Source organism: Sus scrofa, chromosome 11, assembly GCF_054392235.1.
Source record: "Sus scrofa isolate SSC_HxYL_T2T_F1_AM1 chromosome 11, Sscrofa_HxYL_maternal_Yorkshire_Landrace_v2.0, whole genome shotgun sequence".
In the NCBI taxonomy this organism is placed as follows: Eukaryota; Metazoa; Chordata; class Mammalia; order Artiodactyla; family Suidae; genus Sus; species Sus scrofa.
Window position 1 is genome coordinate 53115417 of NC_139393.1, and position 12281 is coordinate 53127697.

General features: G+C 40.0%; 1 protein-coding gene and 1 long non-coding RNA gene across 2 annotated transcripts in view; one reads left to right on the top strand and one right to left on the bottom strand.

Annotated features, from left to right (window-relative positions):
• KLF12 (KLF transcription factor 12) overlaps positions 1–12281 on the bottom strand; it is a gene marked incomplete at its 5' end in the record, with an annotated part of 266031 nt that overhangs the window by 118075 nt on the left and 135675 nt on the right. Inside the window, 1 exon segment of the mRNA NM_001134347.2 lies at positions 10013–10148. Within this exon segment, the coding sequence (NP_001127819.1) occupies positions 10013–10148 (136 nt within the window).
• Positions 1–12281, top strand: part of LOC146398624 (uncharacterized) — a 286081-nt gene that overhangs the window by 27511 nt on the left and 246289 nt on the right. The window lies entirely within an intron of this gene.

The window sequence follows — 12281 nt, forward strand, 5'->3', positions numbered from 1 at the left end:
CCTAGTCACACTCATTACGAATATATGCACGAGAAATATAAATGGTATACATGAATTTACAATGCGATTTTTGGTAGGACACAAAGCAAGAAAAAAGCTACACGAAGATCTCACATGGGGAGGTACGTCAAGCAAGTGGCAGTTAATACTTGAAATCAGTTTTGTGTATGCTGTACGGTCACATGAAATATTACTAGATGTTAAATTGTGAGTCATCTCAGTAATTACTAGCACTAAATTTTTTAAAAAATATATAAAACTAGCAAAAATACACAGCCACTCTCAAAGTAGCTCATCCATTCTATCTATGATGTAACTTTGGAATTCCCTAATTAAAAAATAAAAAATAAGAGGTTTGCCTTTAAAAAGTTTGATTCCTATTTATTTTGAAATTGATCACCAAGGAGTAATTAATTCCCATTAGAATGAGGCATGGCAGTTTAAAAAATAAATCAACATTCAGTTAACAATTTCCAAGTGGTTAGGAGAGCCAAACAAATAATCTGTTTATATCCATAGTATATCAAAAGAAGATGTTCAGTTCAGTTGGGGTTGGGGGGAGGTCAAACCCACCGTGCAGCATTATACATAGACTATAAAATGCCTACCACAGAGATGAGACATAAATCACTCTTAAAACCGCAACATCTGTTTAGTAGTTTTCATAGACGGAAACTTTTATTTTATATGACTTTTTAATCACCAAAAAGATTCATGCACAAAAAATTCTGAGGATAAGCTCTCACTTACACTACAGTTGCATGATTTTCAGGGAAAAAGTACTAATGGAACCATTAGTGATAATGTACATTAAAAAAAAAAAAAACCTTTCTAGGATAATAAATACTTTTGACTTATCAAGGGATACAAAATTAGATTTCAAGAACCCAGACCAAAAAGAAGTATGTACAAAGGAAACACACATTTTGAAATTTAAAAAAAAAAAAGTTGTTTTGTATTTACTTTTTGTTTGTGTGTGTTCACTGATTTTTGTTTTGGTTAAATAACTGCAGTTTCCCTTAGAAAAAGATGACTTTCCTCAGAGCCTCGAAGGAAGAGCCTGAGTGGATGAAGAGATTTAGTCCTGACTCCCTCTCCCTAGGGATGGGATGGATGTTAGAATAACTAGTTGGCATTTATGGAGCTTGGTTTCTTCTGTAAAATTAAGGAATTCTCATTAACAATCTCTAGTGGTCAGTGAGTTTATACATTCCAGAATATTCCTCCCTTAGAGGAATCTGTGATTCCCTCTGCCTGGAGTGCAGTTCCTTTAGGTATCCTTGTGACTTGACCTCATTCATGCCTCTTTAGGTCTCTCCAAACATATAATCTCTCAGAGACGTCTTTAAATGCCTTATGTGAACTGCCTACCACCTCCACACTTCCCAGCACCCAAGTCCTGCTTCCCTTCCCTCCACAGCACTTACTTTCTTCAGAGGTATTATATGCTTATGGTCTGTTTCCTCCTACCCCCTCCACTAGAACATAAGCACCAGGAAATCAGTGATTTTGTCTATTCTATTCAATGCTGTTCTAGTATTTAAAAAAGTACCTAGTCAGGTGCTGTGCGAGCAGCTCTGGAGATACAAGGAGGACTAGGACATGCTATCTGCCCTCTGAGTAGCCAATATACTGGAAAGTCTTATATGTATGGACACAAGAGTATTCATATGTATATACATTTATATTTATACACATATATGGAAAGAGATGTATATGTATACATATAAAGATGTTTATGTATAAAGTTCTTTATCTTTCTTTCTATCTATTTATCTATCTATCTATATATATATTGTTTAGAGCCACACTCATGGCATATGGAAGTTCAAGTTCCCAGGCTAGGGGTCATATCAGAGCTGCAGCTGCCAGCCTATGCCACAGCCACAGCAATGCCAGATCTACGTCTGCGACCTATACCACAGCTCACAGCCACACAGGATCCTTAACCCACTGAGTGAGGGCAGGAATCGAACCCTCATCCTCATGGACACTAGTCTAGTTCGTTACCACTGAGAACAATGGGTGCTTTCCTATGTATCAATATATCTTTATACCACATCAATATATATTTGGGTCTAACCATGGAAGCTGCATGCAGCTAGGCGCTGCTGTTCTGTATCCCCATATAGACTTTACTGTAAATGGCAAGCTTTGGGATGTGCAGTGTTCAACCTGCACGACCATACCCAGCTTCCTTAAGACTGACACCTGTAAAGCACAAAGTTGTTGATGCCATTCCCATCTAAAAACTATTGATGCCTCCCCACTGTCTACAGAATAAATTCATCTTTCACAACCAAGTTCCTACCCACCTCCCAAGTAGCTTCATCTCCTAGCTCTCTGCCACACTTTCTTCACACCGATCACTACGAACCAAACACCCTACACACATCAACACTCTCATCTATTCCAGACCAACTTATGTGCTTTTTCCCTGCCTTTCCTTCATGCTTTTATCCCATTGTGCTTGAATTCATCTCATGTATCTTGATTCTAGCTCCTTGGTGTAAGGTACTCTGAACTAGTCATCCTGTATCCCCAGCATGAAACACAGGGTTGAATAAATGTATTAAATTATTCACTGAATGAAGACATGACTTAATTTGCTAATTCACAAAACAGGTCAAATATCAAACGATTATCAAAAACTGATCACACTTTTCTTAATTGAAAGAGGGACCAACGTTGTCCCATCCAAGCAGATAAAAGGGACTATGCATGAGGGTAAACAGTCTCCATCTTGCTATTAAATACCCAGGGACTGAGTTACTCAGTGATCATTATCTTTAACTTTTGTGTTAGTCGTGCAAGAATGGTGGGCTGACGAAAGCTAAGCATACCCTTTAGACTTTACCTGTGTTCATTAACAAAACCAGGAGCTTTTTCTAACCTCACTTAGGAGGGGAACAACATAAAGTGTTTATCTCCCTGGCCAAAGAGCAAATACCCCTCAAATTTACCCGAGCGCAGCAACCCATCAGCCATGCTGTCTATCATTAGTCCATCAGAGAGCTAGACATCCATGTAAGATTCGAATCAAAGCTATTTCTTTGGTAAGACGTGAAGTGGGGATTTGAAGGTTTCAAACACATTAGGCTTGTTAAATAAAAAATGTAGCTTCTTTTTATCCTTTTCTTGGCTACACCTGCTGCATATGGAAGTTTCCAGGCTAGGGGTAGAATTGGAGCAGCAGCTACCAGCCTATGCCACAGCCAAAGCAACGTGGGATCCAAGCTGCACCTCCAGATCCTTAACCCACTAAGGGAGGCCAGGGATGGAACCCGTATACTGACAGACATGATGTCAGGTCTTTAACCCGCTAAGCCACAATGGGAACTCCCTATAGCTTCTTTTTTTTGGGGGGGTGGGGGTCTTTTTAGGGCCACACCCACAGCCTATGGAAGTTCCCAGGCTAGGGGCTGAATAAGAGCTGCAGTTGCCAGCCTACACCACAGCCCAGCTAGGTGGGATCCCAGCTGCATCTGTGACCTACTCCACAGCTCACAGCAATGCCAGATCCTTAACCCACTGAGTGAGGCCAGGGATTAAACCCGCATCCTCATGGATATTAATCTGGTTCATTACCACTGGGCCACAATGGGAACTCCAAAAGTTACATTCTTATTGGGATTCAAAGCTCAAAAAAAAAACACTGCTAATTTTAGACTGTTATGGTTTAAGAGATTTTAAAGGCATGACATAAAAACAGGAGTTTCCTTCTGACTGGTTTACAGTCAGACAAACTTGGATTTCAAAATAGGCTTTGTACATCACCAACGGTAGGACCTCCGAGGATACAGTAAACATCTGTGGGCTTCTGTTTCTTTTGCTTTTTATGGCCACACCCACGGCATATGGAAGCTCCCCACCAGAGAATGAACCCCAGGTGCACCTGCGGCAATGCCGGATCCTTTAGCCCACTGCGTAGACCCAGGATTGAAGCCACTCCTCTGCACCATGACCCGAGCAACTGCAGTTGGATTCTTAACCCACTGTACCAAAGTGGAAACTCTGTTTCTTTATTTGTGCAATAAAAACGGGAGCATAGGGCAAACTAAATGAAAACGATATGAGTTTTCATAAAATCTGCCTGAAAGTAGGCAGTCAATAAGAGTTCTTTTGTTTTCTTTCTTCTTTATCTCTAGGGCTAGTCTCTGCTGTAATTTAAAAGACATTAATGCAGTCATAAATGAGGAGATCAAGAAACAAAGACCAAGAATTTTAAAATAAGAAAAATGAAAAAAAAAAAAAAAACACCAAACCTAAAAACATCCAAGATTTCTGACCCTTCTTTGATCATCAGCTGCAGCTTTCTAAATTAAGAACCATGATGTCTGAGCCAGCAATAGTCAGAAGAAAACAACAGGATATCCAAATTGCGACCTTGTCTTCTTTCAAAGAGCACCCAAGTGAAAGCGTAATAAAGATACGACTCTCCATTTCCAGAATTCACAAATCATTTTCCTCTAAGAAGAAGGAGACTTCACACAAGCAACATAATAAAAGCAGGGGGAGGAAGACCATGTTTTGATTAGCTTAAATGTAATCAACACCGACAGGACACGGAACCATGTAAAGAGGCTACCCTTTAACAGGTGCCAATACTAGGAATGGATGCTAAGCGAAGCCAAAAGCTACTAACGCTACAAATTTATGCGGCTTTTTTTTTCCCCTCTGAGAGGTATAATCAAGATCAGAGAAGGTGGAATACTCAGATACGGGTGTGAGTTAAACAGGCATATGCATTTACCAATCCTGCAAAAACAGACACTGAGAAAAAAAACAGGTCCATTTCCTTCATGTCTTCATCTGCTTCCCCATCCTCTACTTCACTCCACTTCACTCTTCCCAGAACTGTCATATCTAGATCTTCCTTCTTTTGGTTGAAGGCATGTTCCTGGTTAAAGAGACATTTAACCTCTGAGTGGGACCCTCTTTCTGAGATTCTTACTCATCTACACTTTAGTCTGAAGGAAGTTGATCATTAGTCTACACACATCAACAAATGAGGCAGATGAGTGTTGGGACTTAAAGAAAAAGAAGAGAAAGGGGTACAGAAGCTAGAGGCTCTCAGTAAGAGAGCTAAATTTTACCTATTTGAAAAATATCATTGTTTTGCATAGGGGTTGAGTTAATTATAATAATTTGCTCTAATCATGTGCCTGTACCTCTCTTTTTCCAAACACTTATTTCATAATTATGTTTGTCAAGTAGTTAAAGGTAATGACCCTATTTTAGCATCAGAGGAAAAAAAAAAAAAAAAAAAGATAACCCAGACCGAAGCAAAACAGATGTTCCATGAATTGCTGAAATTTGGATTTGTCAGAACTACTAGATACATGGTCTCTGACCCTGATAGTGTCTCTACAAGTTGAAACACAAGAACGGAAGAGTTTGTCTGTGGACTTCTCCAAAGTTGGTTCTTTCCACTGATCTGCATTCACTGACACTGAGCTGATAAATGGGAAAGTGAGGGAATCAACAAAAACAGTTGAAATGATTGGGCCAAGCATATTTCAAGAGCCTCACTTCAAAAATCTATTTAAATCAAGGAGAACGTAGGTTGCTGCTCTAGCCACCAAGCAGCGTTCTCTCTCTTATTTAAGGACAAGATTATCTAAATACATTTGAGGAGGATGCAATGTTGACTAGCAACTTCCGCATTTTAAACCGAAGGAAAACTTTTTAAATGGAAGACTGAATAAAGGTTCATTTTAAATTCCAGCAAAATGCATAATAGCCAGTATTTAGAAAACATTTATTAGCATATGAAAGTTTATGCTATGTAACTAGATTAATGTCATTTTAAAAGCCACCAAATTAAAAATTCAAGCTATGACGATTGCATGAAGCAAAGTTATGAGCCCGAATGGGAAAGGAGACAAAGAAGAGATGGAGTTGGAGACATTCACCTGAGGATGAGCATCTTGTTGGAAGGGCTGGCCTCGCACGAGGCCAGTTCTGTTCCTCTCCAGCATCAGACTTCCCTAATCCCCTCCTGTGTTATCTTCTTCCTTCTCTTCCAGGACCCTGCACTGGTGGCCCATGAGACAAAAGGCCAGCCTTTGAACCCTTCCTAAACCATGGCTTCAATTGGAGAGACCACAGCATATTGGTTGCACAGGGCTTTTAAAATGTGCCTCCTGTACTGCACATATGAACCTGATCTCATCACCTCTCTACTTGTAGACATCCTTGTCACCTCTTAGGAAAGGTCTGCAAGTGCCAGCAACAGATCCACAGATGTCTTTAGAAACCCTTGCATCTTGTACATGCCAAGATGATGGTCTATCCTCTTATTATCTGATACATTATTTTATTTTACTTATATTTTTTAGGGACACATCTGCAGCATATGGAGGTTTCTAGGCTAAGGGTCGAAGCACAGCTGTAGCCACCAGCCTGTCACAGCCACAGCAATGCAGGATCCGAGTTGCATCTGTGACCTACTCCCCAGCTCACAGCAATGCTTTAACCTACTGAGTGATCCTTAGTAGGTTAACCTACTGAGGGAGTCTGGGGGTTGAACCCGCGATCTTCATGGATACTAGTCAGGTTCATTACCACTGAGCCACAATGGGAACTTCCTGATGCAGTATTTTATTGATCATAGAATCCTAGAATGGTTTTTGTTGGTTTGGCAGCTTTTGAGTTAACAGAAAGCATCAAGACCCAAAGGCAAAAAGAAAAGGAAGAGAAATTCATAGTGAAACAGAGATATGCATTAAAAAAATCAAAGAGAAATTAAGAAAAGAGCAAGACATGTTCACTTGAAAGTGAACTTCAGGTAAACCTAAGTATAGATTTTTAAAATAAACTCTTTAACAAGGACTATGTATTATTTACCCCAGAATAAAATTTTCCTCAGTACATTATTTTAAGTTTTGGAATGTACCTATAATTAAGAGATCTCTGTAGAAGATTTTTTTTCGATTCATCTAATAGTATTTTAGCTCTTCTCAGTGTTTACACACACATACTCCCTTTTTTTTTTTTTTTTTTTTTGGTTTTTAGGGCCACACCTGTGGTTTATGGAAGTTCCCAGGCTAGGGGTCGAATCAGAGCTATAGCTGCCAACCTACATCACAGCCACAGCCACAGCCACTTGGGATCCAAGCCCATGTCTTTGACCTACCACCACAGTTCACGGCAATGCTGGATACCCAACCCCCGAGTGAGGCCAGGGATCGAACCCGCATCCTCCTGGATACTAACTGGATTTATTTCCGCTGCGCCACAATGGGAACTCCACATGCTCCTTCTTGAATGATGGTTAATTAACTATTGATGGGTCCTGGCATTCCTGGGCTTCCCAAGTGACAGCTCAGTATTCTTTACTAATCGTTTAATGAAAACACTCACATGAATAATGAATCTGGCATTTCCCTAGATACACATGCAATTTTTGTAACAGTAATAAAGGCAGGCATATGCACAGTGAGAACAAAATATTGTGGCTTACAAATGTTTTCAACAAAGCATATCGGAGAGGTTATGTTGAAAATGAAGCTCCAGTTTTTGAGGCTGCTATTTAAAGATTCACCTTAAAATATACTCATGTTATAAGCACATTATATTAACAGCACACAAAATGGTTATATTTAAGACGTTAATACCATGATTTGCTCTAGAAGCTCAAAATGGAGTAAGCATCACCTAGATTTTAATAATCACAGGGTCAAACTTTATAGTTTGAAATAAGAGAAACAGATAAAACTATAACACATATACAGGTTATATATATAATGACTAGGAAAACAAAATGATTAAAATGTCTGTAGAACTTATGATTCATTTCAGAATTGAACCATATCATTATTTAGTCTAATTTAAAGCTGAGAACATGGAATCCTTGATCTTAAGATTTAGCTCCCACAAAACCACAATCGCTGTGCTGTCACTGAATTGGGGATAAGGCAAGCGGCATTGCCAGCACTTAAATACGATCTCAGCCACCCCTCTGATTTAATGCCTCAGTTTAACATTGGCTTTGGAGAAACTAAGTTACCACAACCAGATATTTGAACAAATGAGAGAAAACGTGGTTTTTTTTTGGGGGGGGGGGAGTTTGGTTTTTTTTTTTTTGTTTTTCTTTTTGTGTCTCTTGGGGGCTGCACCCACAGCATATGGAAGTTTCCAGGCTAGGGGTCGAATTAGAGCTACAGCTGCTGACCTACATCACAGCCACAGCCACAGCAACTCGGGATCCGTGCCTTGTCTGTGTCCTACCCCACAGCTCACAGCAATGCTGGATCCTTAACCCACTGAGCGAGGCCAGAGATCGAGCCCATGTCCGCATAGATACTATTCAGGTTCATTAACCGCTGAGCCATGACGGGAGCTCCCAGAAAAAAGTGTCTTATATATGTTCGGGTGGAAGAATATGATTGGTAATAGACATTACAGGCACTCTTAGAAAAAGATCTGTTTGGGGAGTTTGAAATCCTAAACGTGGTCTTGTCACCACTTATTATATGACTTTGGACAAGTCATTGAACTTCTCCGTTCGTCTGTCTTCATTTGCAAAATTAGCAGAGACCCTTGTAATATTATACTTCCTAGTTGCTGTGTACTTAGACTACACACTATTACTGTTATTGCTCCCACTAATAATAATATAATTTCACCCTTCCTCGAGGCTTCCATCTGTCAGACCTTTGCAATTCACTTTTCACGCCTGGTAACTGTGTCACGCCCTCCCAAAGGTCCTGTAAGGACGTATTCTTTCTTGCTACAGACGAAGAAACATCTGAGTGGGTAGCTGACCGGCTACATGTCACATGGCTATGGAGAACCTGAATGTGATTTTGAATCCAAATCTTTCTGACTGCATACTTCATTACATTCTCTATATCCTGTTTCCTCTAATATATATCTTTGTTTATATACATAGACATACATACGTAAATACATAATATACATATTAACTATATAACATAAAGATCTATTATTCATTTTACACACACACACACACAAGCTTTAAATTCGAAAATGCCTTAATTTTTTTTAAAAAAATTTCATGGCCTAATGCATGAAAAAGAGTAAATATTTTGTCTTTATTTGGGAAAAAGGAATTAACATATGGGAGGTTACTAAGATCATTTTAAATAAAGTGTTAAGTTGTGTGTCAGCAGTAACAGTGAACAGTGGCCTTTTCTTTTTTTGCTTTTTAGGGCTACACCCTCGGCATATGGAAGTTCCCAGGCTAGGGGTGAAATCAGAGCTACAGCTGCCGGCCTGTACCATAGCCACAGCAATGCCGGATCCTTAACCCACTGAGCAAGACTGGGGATCAAAGCCTCATCCTTATGGGTACTATTTGGGCTTGTTCCTGCTGAGCTGCAACGGGAACTCCAGTGGCTTAATTTAAATCCTCTTCTTTCAAGATTACATTATTAAAAATTATGCTAGAGAAAAGATTTACAGGGACTAGTTAAAGGTTCAATTCTAGATACAGAATTAACAATGATGAAAAAGCAGCTAATTTTTTTTAATAAACAAGAGCTAAAATCTAAACCTGTGTTATAGTTAAAGGCGAAAAGATCCAATTGCATAGGATTTGAATTTTTCAAAGGAGTGACATGTTACCTTCCAAACATAAAATTTCAAAAAAGCGATTTAGTACTTTCCTACCAACCCAAGATAATAATGTTTGTCATATTTTATTGCTCTTGACTCCTCTATACAAATAATGAGCATGATGTGATCACTGGAGAGTGACATTGAAAAAGAACAATACATATTTTTTCAGAGTTAAGGAGAAGGGGCAGAACGTATTAAGGAAGAAGTCTCATCTCTATTCAAAACACCAATATTCAGCTTCGGAAAATACTCCACGTTTCCTCTCATCTCCTCCCAAAGAACACAAGGCTGAGTGGAAAGAGGCTGCTGACACGTGTGCCCACTCAGAGCTAGAATGACATGTCTGGGGAACAGGAGATGGTGTTGTTTCCATTATCCATTGAACACCTTGGCAATTCTTATTGCATCCTGAGAATGTGATACTTACTCTTGTACTGCTCTGGCTATGGAAAGGGCCGTAGATCCAGTTTCATTAACGCTATCTAAGGTCACATTTGGCAGGTCATCATCATCACTGTCACTTTTACTTTGTCTGGGAGATAGGCCTCGGGGGTCCATTTGTGCTGGGAAAAAAAGGCATATATAACGAATTAAAATTAGTGTGCAGAAAATTACCCTTGTCCTGGACCAACATCAAGCATGGACTGTCTCTTCTGTGTATATCACACACATGGAATTCTCTAGAAATCCCAGGAATTAGCGAAAGCGACGGATTTTATGGGCTGAGCACGCACTGATGCTTTTCCCTGGTTCACCTGATGTACAAAAGCTCCACAGAGCTCTCGGCAGTTTCAGGGGATCATTACAGAACAGAAATCATCCCATCCACCAGATTACGTGCTTCTGAGTGGTCAGAAGCTGATTAAGTCGCTCATGAGTTACTGATTCACCCTCTGGCTTCTTCTTGCTTCTGCTGCCAGAGTTCTGGCCACTTCACTGCACATCAGCACTTTCCCTGAAAGGTGGAGAGCCGGAGGGAGAGGAGGGTTTCTTTGCTTATAGCTCTCATCAGAAGCTGAAAGAAGAGCAAGGTTTACAAGGCTCACATAAAGGTTTACGTATTTTTCATACTCGAGTGAATGACTGTCTTGCAGTTCATTACTGCTCTAAGTGGAGATCTGAGTGCAGGAAAATGACAGAAGTAGCAGCATTTTTAACGTGTTTATATGTGCTAGAAAGTGCTTCTGATCCAGCAATCTCACTCCTGGGCATCTATCCAGAGAAAACCACAACTCGAGAAAACACATGTCCTCCAATGTTCATTGCAGCACTATCTGCAATAGCCAAGACATGGAAACAACCTAAATGTCCATCGACAGAGGAGCGGATCAAGAAGATGTGGTACATATACACAATGGAATACTACTCAGCCATTAAAAGTAACAGCATTTTTAGCAACATGGATGGACTTAGAAATGACCACACTAAGTGAAGTCAGTCTGATAACGAGACACCAACATCAAATGCTATCACTTACATGTGACATCTGAAAAAAGGACAGAATGAACTTCTTTGCAGAACAGATACTGACTCGCAGACTTTGAAAAACTTATGATTTCCAAAGGAGACAGTGTGGGGGGTGGGGGGGATGCGCTGGGGATGTGGGATGGAAAGACTATAAAACTGGATTGTGATGATCATTGTACAACTATAAATGTAATAAATTCATTGAGTAATAAAAAAAAAAGAAAGCACCCTTCATCTCTATCCTAATCTCATTTTCCAAAAAGGCATTTCAGATAAGCATCTCCTCCCGCCCCAAACTTGCTAAAGCCAGAAACAGCCTGGGGTCCTGACCTCCGGGCATCAGGACCATGGGATTCTTTCAAATGAGAGGATTACATCAACATTTAATACATTCATGCATACTTTTCAACAAATAGACTTCACTTCCACTTTCTTCTCCTCAGGAACAGCTTCAGCCACCACCACCTAGGACTTCCATCAGCCCACACACCTCAAGCCAAGATGCACACCTTCTCAATTCAAAGTATAGCACTAGCTACATAATGGCATTGCTAAAATACATGACTTCAACTCCCGGCCAGCTCCAACCAGATTTCTGCTCTTCAAAGCTGCCTACAAAAGATTTCTAAAACCACCACTAGTTGCAAAGAAAAGCATAATGCACTTAAAATCATGGTTTCAGTGACATTTGGGTCCACTTACAATTTCACATTTTTCTCCAGTCTTTTTTGTTTGTTTGTTTTGTTACTGTTCATTGTACCTTAGGTAGAGCCACAGGGAAACGCTGGTATTTTTTTAACGCACAAAAGACGATTTGTTATGATTCGACCTAACATTTACATTATGAATAGAAAAACCAGGCGTTGCCGTTGTGGCGCAGCAGAAACGAACCCAACTAGGAACCATGAGGTTGCAGGTTTGATCCTTGGCCTCGCTCAGTGGGTTAAGGTTCCGGTGTTGCCATGAGCTGTGGTGTAGGTTGCAGACACAGCTCGAATTCTGCGTTGCTGTGGCTCTGGTATAGGCCAGCGGCTACAGCTCTGATGCGACCTGCAGCCTGGAACTCTCCATATATCACAGGTGCGGCTCTAAAAAGCAAAAAAAAAAAAAAAAAAATCCTAAACAAAACAAAATCATACCTTGAGAGTCTGGACATATTTCTAACTAAATTTGCAACTTAAATCTGTTGAACCTAGTGTGCTCATGTACTTAACATACATGCTGCCTGT